This window comes from Microtus pennsylvanicus, chromosome 4 (genome assembly GCF_037038515.1).
Source record: "Microtus pennsylvanicus isolate mMicPen1 chromosome 4, mMicPen1.hap1, whole genome shotgun sequence".
Classification (NCBI taxonomy): domain Eukaryota; kingdom Metazoa; phylum Chordata; class Mammalia; order Rodentia; family Cricetidae; genus Microtus; species Microtus pennsylvanicus.
In genome coordinates this window covers 133711487-133728598 of record NC_134582.1, presented here as the reverse complement: position 1 = coordinate 133728598, position 17112 = coordinate 133711487, and the positions used below count along the sequence as shown (strand labels likewise).

At 36.0% G+C, this 17112-nt stretch overlaps 1 protein-coding gene and 1 pseudogene across 2 annotated transcripts in view; one reads left to right on the top strand and one right to left on the bottom strand.

Moving 5' to 3' along the window:
- Window positions 1-17112, bottom strand: part of Malrd1 (MAM and LDL receptor class A domain containing 1) — a 598349-nt gene that overhangs the window by 165472 nt on the left and 415765 nt on the right. For both annotated transcript variants that reach the window (XM_075971104.1, XM_075971103.1), the window contains 2 exons: window positions 14788-14916; window positions 4309-4470 (listed from right to left, as the gene is read on the bottom strand). In XM_075971104.1, the coding sequence (XP_075827219.1) occupies window positions 4309-4470; window positions 14788-14916 (291 nt within the window). The remainder of the gene's footprint in view (window positions 1-4308; window positions 4471-14787; window positions 14917-17112) is intronic.
- Window positions 5633-5744, top strand: LOC142849138 (U2 spliceosomal RNA; annotated as a pseudogene).

Sequence of the window (17112 nt, the reverse complement as noted above, 5' to 3'; positions counted from 1 at the left end):
GTTTGAGCTATCTAGGAAGTTCTATGCTAGTCTGGAGCTTGATGTGTAGAACCAAAAAAGAAATCCTGATAAAACAATAAAAGAGGTAGTATATAAAAACACAAACTTATCAAAAGTTTACAAGTCTTATCAATGTACTAGGAATAAAGGTAAAGCTGTTTATTCTGCTTACTCATACTAAAAAAAAATCAAGTAGTATATTTCTTATTGATATAATATTTATACAATGAAAATTGAGGAAATAAAGTATTCAAAGTTAGAAACATGAATTCGACCACTTGGTTTACTCACTCCCCTCCTCGCAGTCTTTTTTCAACAGGATTTTCTTGGTGACCTATTTCACCAGTCAGTGTGCACTGAGATCCTACCTTGATATCCAGGCATTCACCATCCACTGTCCTTTCAAATCCTACTAGTTATGACTTTTTTCCTTGTTTAAATCAACTTGCAAAAAGCCACATGTTTTATTAACCATGTCTATTGCCTTTTTTCTCCTTCTAGAATGTAAGCTCCACTATGGAAGGGTCTCTTATGTATCAACAGGAGCTGGAGATGTTCCTGATATTTAATACATGAATAAATGAATATTCAAAAGGATGATATGGAATTGGTATTTACTTGTTTCTTATTTTGGTTATAAACTATATACACACACACACACACACACACACAAACACACACACACACCTATGTCCTTATGTGCTCTTTTTATATAACTCTTCACCCAGAATGCTATCTAAATTGATTTAAGAAAATCCCTGTGGGTATTAGCAAGCAAATTATGTCTTTTAATTTCACATAGTTCACTCTGTTTCCTTGCAGGGTTTTATTATTTTCTTATTACGTTTAAACTTTTGTTCTACCTGAAATGTATGTCTACATATTATATTGTATATGGTTGAAATTCATATCCTTCTGGCTACATGACCAGATATGCCACTGTATTAAAGAACATACTCTGTCTCTATTGAACTAAACTATCCACACTTGGTGATATACTAAATATATTAAATCCCAACTGATCTTAGGTTCTTGATTCTCTACCCTGTTTAACCAATGATCTAATGAGCATTAAATTATTATTTTTATAATGGAAACATATCTCAGGTCAAAAAGAAGAAATAGAACTTAATCAAGTGTTAAGAATATTCAAAGTAAAGATGAATTTTAAATAAAGCAGGGAAAAGACATGATTATTAAGGTATATGGCTATTACACATTGGTAGAGACAAGGAAAGAAGTCATACTATAAGTAAACTTAATAAATATTTAATCTGCTCAGAATCTATAAAAATAAAACAATGTGTTCCTTTTTCTGACCATATACTGGCTAAGCCAATCTTCCGTATATTTCCTTTGAAATGTTATTTAATTATCAAATTATTCTGTGGTTTGCTACTGTTCCTTGCTCCAATTGTTTGAGGGGGCTACTGCATTCAGGTTCTCTAGTAAAACAGACCTGAAAACTCTGCATGTGCATATAGACATGCATGCTTAAGTACAGAAAAGGTGATAGAAAGACACAGAGACAAAGAGTGACAGAGACATAGAGACAGAGATGAGACAGAGATTTTATAAGGGAGTGGCTTAAGAAATCAGGAGGGTAGTGAGTCTCAGAAGGGGCTACCATCCTGGAGTGCAGAAAAGCTTATGGCATAGATGAAGTTCAAAGACAATCGAATGAGTGTTCTTTATCTTCCTAAAGGGGCTGTCTTTTTTTTTTTTTTGTTCTAGACAGACTGGCACAAGAAAACATTATGGCAGGAAATTTCCTTCAATCAGAATTCTACAATTTAAATGTCAACCTAAGCCTTTAACAATGCTCATTTTGACAAATGAAATGAAACACATCAAATATTTCAGGCTGCTTCATAATCCTAAAAAGATATATTTTATAGGAAAAAAACTATATATACATAAAACAGCAGTTATAGAAATGGAGACCATGAATTTAAGAGAGGGAAAGAATGTGAGTTATGTGGGAGGAGTTGGGGGAAGAAAGAGTAGGAACGGTTGTAGTTTTAAATTATAAATTATGATAAAAGATTCTAAGTATTTTGCAGGAAAAAATCAGTGGTTTTTAATATTTAACTAGTCATGCTGTGCTGTATTTAGAACTAATGTCTCTTTAAGTGGATGGTGTAGTAATCGAGGGACTGATGATTGATCATAATTTGACCTTTCTTATTTTTCTTCTTTCTGTATTTATTATTTATTTATTGTTTTGTTTTTACATCCCATGCACAGTTTACTGCTGTGGGATAATGCTCTTGTACCCTGTAAAGATTTGTCACTTGTATTGGCTTAATGAAATGATGATTGGCCAGTAGTTAGGCAGAAAGTATAGATGGGGTGACCAGACAAGGAGAATTCCGGGAAGAGGAAAGGCTCAGTCTGTAGTTGCCAACCAAACGCAGAGGAATCAAGATGAGAATGCCTCACTGAGAAAATGTACCAAGCCACATAGCTAACATAGACAAGAATTGTGGGTTAATTTAAGTTGTAAGAGCTAGTTAATAATAAGCCTGAGATAATAGGCCAAACAGTTTATAATTGTTATAAGTCTTTGTGTATTTCTTTGGGACCAAATGGCTATGGAACCGGACAGGACAGAAGCCTTTATCTATGGTTTCCCCTCCCTCTTCTTCTCCTAGTCCCCCTCCTCCCTCCCCTTTTTGTGTAGTTTTATCACTTTACATCCCCTAATTTTATTGAGAAATGTGACTCTGTCAGGAGTTAATTAGATGTCCCTAGACTGAAGAGAAGATAAAGAAAACGTAGTATATTTACACAATAGAGTATTAGTCAGCTGTTAAAAAATGAGTTTATGAAATTTGAAGGCAAATGTATAAAACTAAAAAAAAAAAGAATCATTCTAAGCAAGGAAACCCAGACTCAGAAAGTGAAACATATGTACTCACTTATAAGTGAGTATTAGCTGTTAACTAAAGGAAAATCACACTATAATCCACAGAAAGGCAAAGTAACAAGGAAAGCTCAAGGGATTACAGATGGAACTCCCTGGTAAGAAAAAACAGAATAGATTTTGCAGGTGGACTAGGGAAGCATAGAGATGGGAACAGGAGGGATCTAGTAGAGGAAGGAGGGATGGAGGGAGAGATGACTAGAATTTTTGGAGGGGCATTTTGAGGGGCGATACCAAGTACAGTAGAAACTTCCTGGAACCTTTGAGGATGACCCTAGCAAGGACACCGAGTAATGGGAGATATGGAGCCTAAACTGGCCATCTTCTGTAACAAGACAAATCTTCTAGGGGTAGGACTGAGAGACTAACCCAGTCACATAAATCTTCAACCTACAACCTGTCCTGCCTTCAAGACAAGGGATGGCAATAGTGACTCAGAACTTGTGAGAGTGAGGAACTAATCTCAGGCCCACACCAAGAGAGGGAGGCCATGCCTAATACTGCCTCATTAGGAAATGGAAGCTGAATGACCCATATACAGACCTATGGTAGAACAGAACACAACTGTCCAAAAAGAAAAGTCGGTAAAATCATTCCTAGTGATATTCTGATATACTCACATATTGTTGCCTAGCCCAGTCATTACCAGAGAGGCTTCATCCAGCAACTGATGGGAGCAGATGAAGAGACCCACAGCTAAATATTAGGTGAAGACAAAAGGTAAGGGAACCCTCAGAAGAGGGGGAGGAAGGATTGTAGTCACCAGAGGGGTGGAGAACACCAGAAGAACACAGCCCATAGAACAATTAAGCGGGGCTCCTCGAGGCTCACAGAGAGTGGAACTGCAATCAGAGAGCCTGCATGGATCTGCACTAGGTCCTATGCATATACGTTGTCATTGTCATCTTGACATTTTGGTGGGACTCCTAATAGAGAGAGCATGGGTGTCTCTGACTCTTTTGCCTTCTTTAAGGATCATTTTTCAACTACTGTGTTGTATTTCCCAGCCTTGATATGAGGGTTTGTGGTTTTGGTGGATATTTTGGGAGGCCTGCTCTTTTTTGAAGAAAAATAGGGGAGCAGTGGAGGTGAGGAGGAATTGGGAGGAGTGGAGAAAGGGGAGTCTGCAGTCAGGATATAGTATGTGAGAATAGAATAAATAAAAAGAGAAAACAATGTTTAAAAAGGTGCCTTTCTTTTTTTTTCTTTTCTTTTATTTATTCTTTTTTAATTAAAAAGAAGTCATGGGCTTCCCTGTGACAGTGACAGAGTCTAAGATTTCAGTATTTAAAATAGAAGAGACAGCTCTTTTACTTATCTTTCCAAGGTCTACTTTACAGGAAAATTCACACCATTTGCTTCCACATAGCTACTAAATTTACCTGGTGTGTGATCAGAATCGGGGTTCAAAGGTTCAGTAGGCATTGTGCTGCCAAGGGCCCAATCCAAGTCGTCTTCAGGATCTTGGGTGAGACCACAAACCACAGTCCAGTCTTCAGATGCTGTTTCAAAATTGCAGCTTCCTGCTGTGCTCACATAATAACCTAGGAAAAAGATAGCCATATAAGCTTCACAACATGTCTACAATCTTCTATGCCCCCACTATATTTTTGATGATTCAAATCATTTTATAATAGTTTTGCTTTTAATTTTGAAACATTTTACGTGTGTGTGTGTGTATGTGTGTGTGTGTGAGAGAGAGAGGGGGGGGGGAGGAGTGTGTGTTTGCATGAGGTGGTCTTATGCCATGGAGTGTGTGTCGAGGTCAGAGGACAGGCTCAGGTTTCGGTGCTTGCCCACCCTCTTGTTTGAGACAGCATCTTTTTCTCTTTGCAGCTCCCTAACTGTTACACGACAGAATGAATTCTTATGTTATTTAACCAGTATGCATCAACTGAGATAGCCATCAGCACTTCCTTTCTTTTAAAAGGATGGTTTCTGTTATCCCTTAAATTTCTTCTTGCCCCTATCCTTTTTCTCAATAAAACACCAATCTTAGCTCATGAAACCTTAGTCAGCTCTGTGTTAAATGGATGCCAAAGTCAGAACACACTGAACTAATGTTCTCTTACACCTTACTGAGTTCCTAAGAGAATTTCCATAAACAAATATTTTAATTCTTTACTGTTTCATTTTATCCCTAAAAAAGCAAGAATTTTAGTCATTCTTTTCTTTTTTTACATTATGTTAACTTATTTTAATGACTACATAATCTATTATCTTATGTGCTTATTTATGGACTTTGTTTCTTATGCATGTCATGCTAGCATTCCATAATATAGAACAGATTATATGATGCAAAGACGTAATGAACTCACCAATACCAGCGTTTAGTCACCATATCATCAAATATTCAAAACCTTCTTGTACATACCCAGGACTGCTATTATACTTTCACACATGGGTTCTGCGCTATTTGGATTTCCATGTAACTCAATCCCCGATTCATAAACCTAAATGCTTTTGTTCCACTCCCTAACCCCTTGGATAATATTGTTCCTCCTGGCTCAACTAACCTACTGTAAGACCCCTTCAGCTTTCAAGACACACAAGTAACTAAGATATATTTTCTTACATTTTTCCTACCCATCTTAAAACAAGTGAATTTTTTTTTTATTTGAGCTATATATTTTTCTCTGCTCTCCTCCCTTCCTCCCCTCCCTTTCTACCCTCTCCCATGACTTCCACACTCCCAATTTCCTCAGGAGATCTTCTTGCTTTTCTGGCTAAGATCATGTGTAGTATCTGTTCTTATCAGTTTAAAACAGGCGAGTTTTTGTCTTCTAAAGTGAATTTCTGCCTCTTATCTGGACTCCTCATTAAAAATTTATTCCTCTTCTACAGCTCATCTCCTTTAAGGTCATGTTTTTTGGTCTTTCAATGTACATCCCCTTCCAATTTGTTTATAATAACTTACACTGAAAATGTAACTTCATTTTAAAATGCATGTACTTATTTAGGTTTTTCACTCTGTTTATCCTCACTTGTTCTTCCCGTATACTTTTAAATAAGTATCCTGCGAACATGCACACATTGTGAAATAGAGACTAACATATTTAAACATTTCTGGAACATTCCATTTGGAATATACCACCTTCACTTCCAAACTTTTGCAGTGTTCTCTCCAAGTATGCCCTCTGTGAGATTTCCACTTAGCATGAATCTATCTCTTTTTGTAAAGGCTCAAACTCTGGAGTTACTATTGGTCCTATATCCATATTTATATACCAAACATGTAACCAGTACCTGGATATTTTTTCTTTGAGAATTTGTTTGTGGATCCCCTTGTTTGATGATTCATGACAACCACCCTGGCTCAAGCCCATGATTATTTTAGAGATGTCTTAACACAGGCTTCATCTTACCCACCTCACAAACTAAAGCTACATTAATCACCCTTAACAAGGTTCTTGTGTTATTTTATCTTGCTTAAAATAGACCATTTTTTTTTGCACACAGTGTGAAAACACTCTTCTAAATCCTAGCATTGAATATGATAACCTTTACTTGGATGATTTTTTTTTTAGGATCAATCTGTCTCATCTTTACAATTGTCTCAACCTCAACCATCTCTCTAAAATAAACTGACTTTACTAAACATTTATGCTAAGACCCATATCTATATTTTTAAAAATACTCTACCAGCTGTTGGTTACTCTTTTCTTAACCATTTTTTATATGTCTTACTTAAGATAAAACCGTTCCTTTATTTTTATTTTATATGTATGGGCATTTTGCCTGAATGTATATCAGTGTACCATATGCATTCAGCAAGACAGAACATTTTAATCTAAGAAACCACCTTTTCCCACTGAAGAATGTGTGTCAAGCTGAAACATCCCCTTCCCCAGGTGGCTCATGATTCAACTAGTTAAGTGTGATGTGAACTTTATTTTCCTTCTCTTGGTTAGTTTAGGCATAGTTTGGAATAAAAATCTAGATAACAGCATTTTCAACAAATGATGCTGGTTAAACTAGATGGCTGTATATACAAAATCATTATTTATCACCCTGCACAAACATCAACTCTAAAAGGATCATAAAACCAGCTACAGTAAACCTCAGAATAGAAAACAGGGAAGGGCCTTGAATTCATTGGTACAGGAGAAGACGTTCTAACCAGAACACTGTTAAAATAGGCATTAAAATCAACAATTAATAAATTGGTCCTCATAAAACTGAAACGCTTCTGTAATGCACAGGACACAAGCATTCAGATAAGGAAGCAGCCTATAGAATAGGAAAATAGTTTTATTAACTACACATTCAATATAGAGCTAACCTCATATATATATTCAAGAAAATAGATATCAAAAAACCAAATAACTCAATTAAAATATGAGGTACAGATCTAAATAGGTTGTCAACAGAATAAACTCAAATGGCTGAGAAATATGTAAAGAAATGTTCAACGTCCATAGCCATCAGGGAAATGCAAATCAAAACTACTTTGAGATTAAATCTTACACCTGTCAGAATGGGTTAAAGCAACCAAACAAATGACAGCTTCTGCTGGCAAGAATGTGAAACAAGGGAAACCCTCATCCACTGATGGTGGGAGTGTAAACTTTTACAGTTACTATGGAAATCAGTAGGGTGGTTCCTTAGGAAGATGAGGATTTTTCTACCTCAAGACCCAGCTATGCTACTCTTGATTATACACCCAAAGGATGCTTCATCCTACCCCAAAGACCTCTGCTCAAGTATGTTCTTAGCTGCTCTATTCATAGTAGCCAGTAAAGAAAAACAACTTACATGTCTTTCAACAGAAGAATGGATAAAGAAAATGTGCTTCTTTCACACAATGGAGTATTATTTAGGCATTTAAATATGACAACAGAAAATTAACAGGTAAATTGTTGTAACTAGAAAAAAATCTTGTGTGAGATATTGCAGACCCAACAGACAAATACAGTTTCTATGTACTTATATGTGCATATGTGCTGTTAATTCAATGATTACTAAGCTACAATCTGTAAAACCATCAATCAAAAGCACCTGTAGAGTATGCAAGTAGGGTTGGCAGACAGATCTTGTTAGGAAAACAAAATATAATTGATAGTTAATTGGTAGGAATAAGGAGGGAGAGCTGGAATGGGAAGATTCAGTGGGAAGGGGTGAGGTAAGGAACACAGGGAGAGACAGCTAAAATTAAGGACCATTTGAAGGGTAGTATGGAAACCTAATACAGTAGAAACTTCCTAAAATAAATACCTATATAAAAGCAATTTAAATAAAATTGCCAAATAATGGAGAGACAGAGTCCAAGTGGTCCATTTCTTATCACAAAATCAATCTTCCAGCACAAGGACTGGGTTACATCTGAGTTGCTGATTAAAGAGGTCTCATGGCAATGCCCAGTCAACCCAAGTTGTTGCCAGGACTAAAGCCTGCTCTCCACAAACTGAGGGCAAGGCCCCATTGCTGATGATACCTACACAACTCATTGAACATGTAGAAATCAAGCTGTGCCTATATAGGCCCCTTCATCCGTTGGTTCTATCATCCTTGGCACAAGAAAGAGCTCTGCATTCTACCAAGAAAGAAACAAACACAAAGCTAGCTAAAATTCTTTAATCTACAATGGTGTTCTTTCTGCAAGATATGCTCGTACAGTGGTGGCTTAAAAGTTGTGGAAGTAACTAATCAATGTCCGATTGACTTAAGGCCCACTCCATAAGATGGAACTCATACCTAGCACTGCTTGGATGACTGAGAACCTGAGACTAGATAGAACCAAGCATCTTTCATGCACCATGTTTTTCCATTTCATGTAACATCAAATTCATCCTTGAATGAGCAATTTAAATCTCAGGTCTCCTGATTCAGAACATACTAACTCTCAGGGTGGGTTATATGTGAGGCATAGGGGGGCAATTATAGCTCCTATCATTTATTTTAAAAGTTATTCATTATTTTGCACTATTGCTTCAATTATTTTGTAACTTTGAGGTATTGTAAACATTTTTAAGAGAGGATTTAGTTCTTCTGGGTTTTGGCATATTTGTGGTAACTAATTTAATAAAATTTCACTTTTAGACCAGAGATAGCAAGGATTTTATATTTCCAGAAAATGAATATGTGTCAAGTGTTTTAAAATGGCAGAGACTTTATAAGAACTCTGTCAGATGATGATCTTTAAATGAATTTAACACATTACTGATATTCCTTTAAGCAACAGCTATTTCCCTAGTGGTATATTACTTAGCTACAGGGCAGTATAATCAGTGTAAATACTTATCAACACAAAAATATGTCCATAGTAGATTATTTTTATGCCTCATCTTCACACATTCACCTGATTTAATCACACTATGGTACAAGGTACAGGTTGCTTCAAGTGAATAATACTTTTAATTCTTGTCAACTTTCATTGAGCAGGATTTCAGATAATCTGTATAGTGTGAGAGATAATAGCATGACTAAACAACTCTGTGTGTACTTGCTATAGAGGAGGAATGAAAGCATCCACCCATCACAACACAGCACACCCCTAGCTGAGATACTGCTACAATGAATACAAGTAGTGGATGAAAAGACACCATTTTAAGTTTAATCATTCAGTCTTTTAAATTACTTATCTTACAAATGATGCATTTCTGCAACAGGAGGGAGAGAAACAGAGTTTTACATCTGTTGTCAGCCTATAGCAAAATTGAGTCATAAGAACAACTGCATTTTTGTTGTTGTAGTAAAAATGGTCATGAGACACAAACTATGATTGAACCTCAGCAACAATCTATAGAGGCACAGGAATTAGGTATAGGGTAAAAGATTATGAAGAAAAGATAAATCTTGATAGAAAAGGGACATAGAATACATAGTTATGGATGGATGAGTGGGTTTATACCTGTCGAATCAAGGAGGGTTGGGGTGGAGACGGGCTCAAAGGGGGATACAGGGAGAGATGGCTAAAATTAAGGGCCTTTGGAGGGATAGCATGATAATCTAATATAGCAGAGGCTTCCTAAAATATACACATATATGAAGGGCTTCTAAATGAAATTGCAAAATAATGGGGTTGGGGTGAATGGCAAACTAGTAACCTCTTGTGACTAAACAGAGATTCTAGTACTAGGACTAGGTTACATCTAATTGAGTTGTTGACCAAAAGGGCCCATCACAATCTGAAAACAATCCAGATTGCTGCTGCCAAGACTATACGTTGTTCTCCATAAACTGCCATAAAGGCTCCATTGCCATAGACAACACCTATACAATTCAATGAACACAGAGGAGTTGAGCTAGTGCCTACCTGAAGCATTCACCACTATATACTAGTATCTTTGGTACAGGAAGGTACTCTGCACACTATTAAAAGAGGAATGTAACCACCAAGCCAGTCACAAACATGTAATTAACAATAGTGACCAGTCTGCAAGACATAATAGAATGATGGCAGCACAAAGCTTGTGTGAGTAATCAATTGATATCTGACTTGACTTAATGCCCACCCTATGAGATGGAACCCATACCTAATACTATTGGGTGGTCAAGAGCCTGAGAATAGATAGCCTAGGAACCTAGGAGGACACAAAATACTACCATTCTCAAACAGATAAAAAAAAAGGCCTATTGATGGAGGAAGGTCATTGGTTAATTATAATAAAGAAACTGCTTGGCCTCATAAGTTAAAACATAGGTGGGGGGAGTAAACAGAACAGAATGCTGGGAGGAAGAGGAAGTGAGCTCAGACTCAACAGCTCTGCTCTCTGGAGAGACACCATGCTCCCTTCTCCTGGGCAGATGCAATAGCTCTGCTCTCTGAGGCAGACGCATGAAGCTCAGACCCAGGATGGACATAGACTAGAATCTTTCCCGGTAAGACTGATGCTACACAGATTATTAGAGATGGGTTGATCAGGATATGAGAATTAGCCTGTAAAGGCTAGAGTTAATGGGCCAAACAGTGTTTAAAAGAATACAGTGTCAGTGTACTTATTTCGGGGCATAAGTTAGCAGATGGCTGGGGTGCTGTGGACACAGCCCCGCCACTCCTAATACTACAGCCTAGCAATAAAATGACTCCTAAGAATATTCTACTATACTCATAGATCAGTACCTGGCTCAACCATCATCAGAGAAGCTTCCTCATACAGCAGATGAGAACCAATATAGAAACCTACAGCCAAACATTATGCAGAGAAAGAGATCTCAGAACACCCAGCTATAAATTGGATATCTTCATCAAATTCCTCCCCTCAAGGTTCAGGAAACACCACAGAAGAGAAGACAGAAAGAGTGTAAGAGCCAGAGATGATGGAGGACACCAAGAAAACATGGGACCCTAAATGAGCATGGTCAAAGCACATGTGAACTTACAGAAACTGAGGTCACATGCATAGGGCCTACATTAGTGCTCTGCATATAAGTCATAGCTTCTAGCTTAGTGTTTTTTATAAGTATGTAAACTAGTGGATCTCCTTTTTGCAACTTCACTAGGCTTTGTTTTCTTTCTTTCCGTTTGTTTTTTCCAATTCCAGTGTTAGTATTTGTTTTATATTTTTATTTTGTTTTACTAATCCATTAGAAGTCTGTTTGTTTTCTAATAAGATACAGAAAAGGAGTGAAATTGGAGGGGAGTGGATATGGGGAGGAACTAGGAATAGGGGAAGTGGAAATTGTAATCAGGATATATTATGTGGAGAAAAAATTATTTTCAGTAAAAAGAAGAAAATTTCAAATGAGAGCAAACATAATGAAACAGAAGATGCTCATATGTCCACTCCAGAATGCTAAACCAACCTATCATTCAATTCAATGCAATGTTTTATTTAATATGTTGAGTTAATTATTATAAAACTCTACAGGATGAATGACATGTTTACTATTCAGATGAACGAAATGAACCTCTGAGAATGTAGATGTGTTGTAGCTCTTGGTTTTAATTTAATTTAATTTAACTAATATAACTGAGGGTCTTAGTCAAAATAAAGACTGCATTTTAATAACTTCAAACATCAATTTATTCTATGTATTTCTCTAAATATCATTTATGTTATTCATAGTATTATATGTAGGTAATTGAACAAATCCACATTTCATACCTGCAATGCATCTATAAAACAATTAAAGTCAGTATCAGTGAAATAAACTTGGAAATTAGCATATCATTTATCTGCATGAGTGCTCGTTAAGGATGTGAGCAAAATCTTTCAAGTTTATTATTTTAAAACTTGCCTTTATCATTGACAACACATTGGTTTTATGCATAAAAATGTCCTTTCAGTAGATCATCAAAATTGTGAACATTTGTCCAATGAATATATAGTTGATTTAGGTTCTGAAAACTATGACCACATCTGTATATTTTTATACCAATATCTAAACTATGGGAAAATTAAAATTATGTGAGTCAGTCTAATAGTAAAACAAAGAGAAAATAATAGCCACTTATATTTGAATAATCAAAATATTAAGTATTATTTCTTAGGTTTATGAAACTGTATTTATATTACTTATACAAATGTGTGTATCTTAAATCATGTGTGCTTGTTCACAAACACACACACACACACAAATTTTCCTTTTGTAATTTACAAATAAATGGTAATAAACTCATTGACAATATTTGTTACAATTTAAACTAAGAAACTTCATTATAATAAACTTGAATCATAAAAACCAAATAACATTATAATTCCATGTAATATTCTTTCCACTTGATTTTTTCATATTAGAAATTGAAGTTTAGAAATCTACAATGTCTTCTTTATATTTAGATATTCAGTTCTTTGTTCCTAACACATACTATGAATAGAAATTCATAGACTTGAATCTTCATATAAATATTTTATATATGAAAAAATTAAAGGAAGACAATTTAATATTAGTGGTGTTTAGATTGTATACTTGATACAGTCTAGAATAACTTGGGAAGGCAATCTCAATGAAAGATTGTCTACATTAGGTTGGCCGATGGGACATTTGTGGAAGATGGTCCTAATTTAGTTAAATAGAGAAGTTAACTTAAGTTATCTGATTCCAATTCAGTTAATTTGAGAAGACCCAGCCAAGTGTGGGTAATTACCTTGGCAGGGTCATCCTAAACTATATGAAACAGAGAAAACTCACTGAGGACTAAGCATGCATGCATTCATTCTCTTTCTGTGCCTCACTGAGGATGTGACATGGCCAGCTGTCTCAAGGTCTTGCTACCATGCATTTCCAAGTATTTGGTAATAGCAACAGAAAAAAATTAGAATAATATATTTGAACATTTTTATAGTAACACAACAATGACATTCCTTTCTACTTAACTATATGTCAATGGCAGTAGGTTTAAATTATTGTTCCTTTGGATTTTTACATAAATTAACCCAACTTATTATTGTACGCTGATGATTCTGAAATTCTGTAGGCATTATAAATTGTGTTTCACACATTTCATAAGATGACTTTTCTGTCCTGTGTGGTGGCCTTAGTATGTGAGCCCAAGTTGTATGTCTTACCCATGGAGGATGAGGTTCCGTATGAAGTATGAAACCAGAGTACTAGTTGTCCAGGTTGAGAGAGGAAGAAACTGTCACAGAGCTGATTGTCCAGTTATCATTCTGAATCTATCTACCAAGTGATTATCAACTCACAAAGTGACCAAATATGAAACTGCTGTCAGGACCACTAGCATTTGGGGTACCTTATTTGTGGCCAACTATAATTGCAATAGACATCCTATTAGTGTCAAGACTCCGTGTTAATGAGCTCTACATAGCTCAAGTTCACTGGTAAAGTATCTATTATGCAAAAGACCCTAATTTCAACCAATAAAATGAAAACAAACAACAACATAAAGATTCCATTTGGAGGTGTATATAGAAGTACAGGCCTGGTATTTTAGAACCCCAGAAGGTAAAGCCTTAAGAATAAAAAGCTGAAGCTCAATCTGGGCTATTTTCAAGAACTTCTACAGAGAAGGGCAGTGGGATTTGGTATAGAAGTTTAGCAGTAATATGCACAGATAAAATTGGATTTAAACATGTCTAGCGCTTTTTAAGTTACAAACATTTTTACACTTAGAAGAATAGAATTTTAAAAAATAAAGGGATCCTTCTAGTGCTGATGCAATATAATTGATAAAAATTATATTTATTTTTTACTTTTTCTATCCAATCTATTAATCAGACATTTTTTGAGAGAAGAACTCTGAAAGAAATGCAGTTGATAAAAGCAATGTGGAATGGAGACAGCTATTGTTCTTGTCTTGTCTCACAGTTCTGACATCCCCTCTAGTTCTGCACAAACATATGGTGAAGGCTTTTTGTAACGTGATCCCATGGAATTTTCTGTACAGAAGTAAAGGGAATGAGAAGGCTGCTGTTCGGATATCCTTGCCAAAATGTTGGAAGCAATGTTCAGCAGTTTGAATTTAGTTGAATGAAAAGAGCAATATTGTCAGTATTAGTATTACAAATTTCCGTGTGCATATTTATGATAGGTGCACATATTCACATATGTGAATATGATTGTGTATGTTCGATGGGACCATGTATTAAGATCAGAGAGTAACCTCAGGTGTCAATGGATTTCATTTTACACATTCAAACTAGGTTCCACTGTCTTTTTCCGCTACGTATTTCAGGCTGAATGACCTGTCTGTTTCTGAGATTCTTCTATCTTCGCCTCCCATCTTCCTATAGGAGCACTAAGAGTAGAGACAAGTATACTACAATGGTCAAGTTTATGTGTATTCTAAGGATTCAAACTCAGGTACTTTCATTTAGAGGAAGTGATGTACGTACAGAGTCACCTCTTCAGCACTCCCCCTCCTAGCCCTGCCAAAAGAACATTTGCTCTGATCCATCCATGTGACTGGAGAAAACCTGAGCTGAGCAGTCCACGTAGTGGCTGGCATATAAACTCACCGCAATGAGCTTCATCAGACCTGTCAGAGCAGTCAGGCTTGTAGTCACAAACGAGGTGGGATGCAATGCATGTCTTGTCCTGGCACAAAAAGTCTGTGGCTTCGGAGCAAATCTCAGCAGTTTCACCTACTATGGAAAACAAAAACAGCATCAACTCAATATTGTCATTACAATTGAAGACAGTTAGCTACATAGATTTCCCATTCTTTATAAAGCTAGTGAGTTTTGATGATTGCCCAGTGCTGACTTCTAAACAACTACCTATCTTTCCTTCTACCTCCAGTTATTCAACTTATCATATAGTACCTGCAATTTCATTAAATATATGTGCTTTAAAGCAGTTAAAGCATATGTAGTCAACACATACCGACCACTGTCAGCAACCACCTTCCTACTACCCTGCCAATACCAATCCTTTTACACTGATTTGGGACCTGCTGCTATTAACCAGGGCAGTCTGCATGGCAGTTCGTTTGGAAATATCCTTAGGAGCCTTGTGGGCTCAGCAGTGGGTGTGCAACAGCGACTCCTTTTCTCCCAGAACTATCAATAACCAACTGCTCAGAGGAAAAGAGCAAAAGGTACAGTGTATCTTCTAGTCTATTCAAGCCTGACCATATTCCTGTAAAAAGACTAAAAATCTGGTTAATGTGTTAAATATCCTTTGTTTTTAGATCAGGCTCCTTCTATTGAACGTTCCTTCTAAGCTCCATAGTTAACTTAAGCCCTCTGCCTGAATGTCTCACAGTATATGACTTCTACTATCTATGTCCCCATTCCTTTCCACATGCTGTCTTCTCTTCTAGTGCAGACTCCTCTGTGGGTCATGAATACTGTACTATGCAAATACAAACTCAACGAAACAGCATGTTTCTTCTTCACCTGTCTTGTTCATCTTTCTCCTAGGTCTATGCTCTTGATTTCAACTCATGTAAGAGCAATTTGATTCCTTTATTTGAATCATTTCCACCTCACTTAGCAATGTTCATAGTTCTTTTTCTACACTCTAATCTCTAGTGAGGCAGAGGTTTTTTTATTATATTCTCCTGGGCCTAACACATCCTTTATAAAATTGGTGACAAATAAATGCAGGTTATAATAACAAATCATATTGCTTTCATTAAAGGAGAGTTAATAGATGTTCATAGAATCTTTAAAATTACACACACACACACACACACAGATGACATTTCACAGCTTAATAGTAGTTTAAAGTTCTAAAGCTAATTTTTAAATCACCTTCAACAACACAAGGAAATACAGAAATGTCTTTATTGCACAGGCCAGTGGTTTTCAACCCTCTGAATGCTGTAACCTTTTAATACAATTCCTCATGTTATGGTGACCCCAAACATAAAATTATTTTGTTGCTACTTCATAATAATAATTTTGCCACTGTTATGAATAGCAATGTAAATACCTGACATACAGGACATCTGATATGTGACCCCTGTGAAAGGGGTCATTCTGCCCACAAAGGGGTTGTGACACACAGGTTCAGAACTGATGACATAGATGAGTATAGACTGGTATGTCTGAAATTAAGTTAATTTACTTATTTTTGTATTGTATTTCCATGAGTGAAAGACAAAACTTTTGTAGACTCTACTTTAGTGCATTCCTATTACCTTTGAGCCATCTTTATATTGCAATAGCTAATACATATAGAACTTCCACAGATAACTACCAATGAATTAACATGGTGCAAAGACAAAGAAGGAAGGACAGGCAGTCTAAGGCTACAGTGGGCAGTTCAGCTATGGGCTCAAAGGTCACAATAAAAAAGTACTTTAGAAACATTGTTACATTATCCTAATTAACTCATGTTAACAGAGTACTATAGAAATTTGTTAGATTACCCCAATTAACTCTAGTGAGAATTTTTAGTGAACCCAGCGTAATATATAAAAACTCTTCAGTATACAAGTGTATGCAATTGGAATTGCTTTTTTGTCCCCTGTGCCATAGGGTATAAATCTGTACAATTATTCCATGCGGGAAAGGTGTTTTGACTTTGAACTGTAAATAAGTGTTCATTTAATTATTTAAATTATGGCAAATGCACTAAATCTGTAAGTAAGGCTTATTTTCTTCTGCAATATATAATTGCAAAAATATTAAGAGAAAGGAAGTCAGTACTCTGTGGTTCCGTAAATAAAATGGTATTTAGGATTTCTATAGAACGGCAGATACACAGTGACAAATAAGTTTTAAAAAGAGCCTTCAAAATCTCAAGAAAATAGTCTTTTAAGATAAGGAAACAGTAAATAGAAAAGCTAGATTATTTGATGGAGAAATATTTTGCAAATATGTAGTCATAATCAA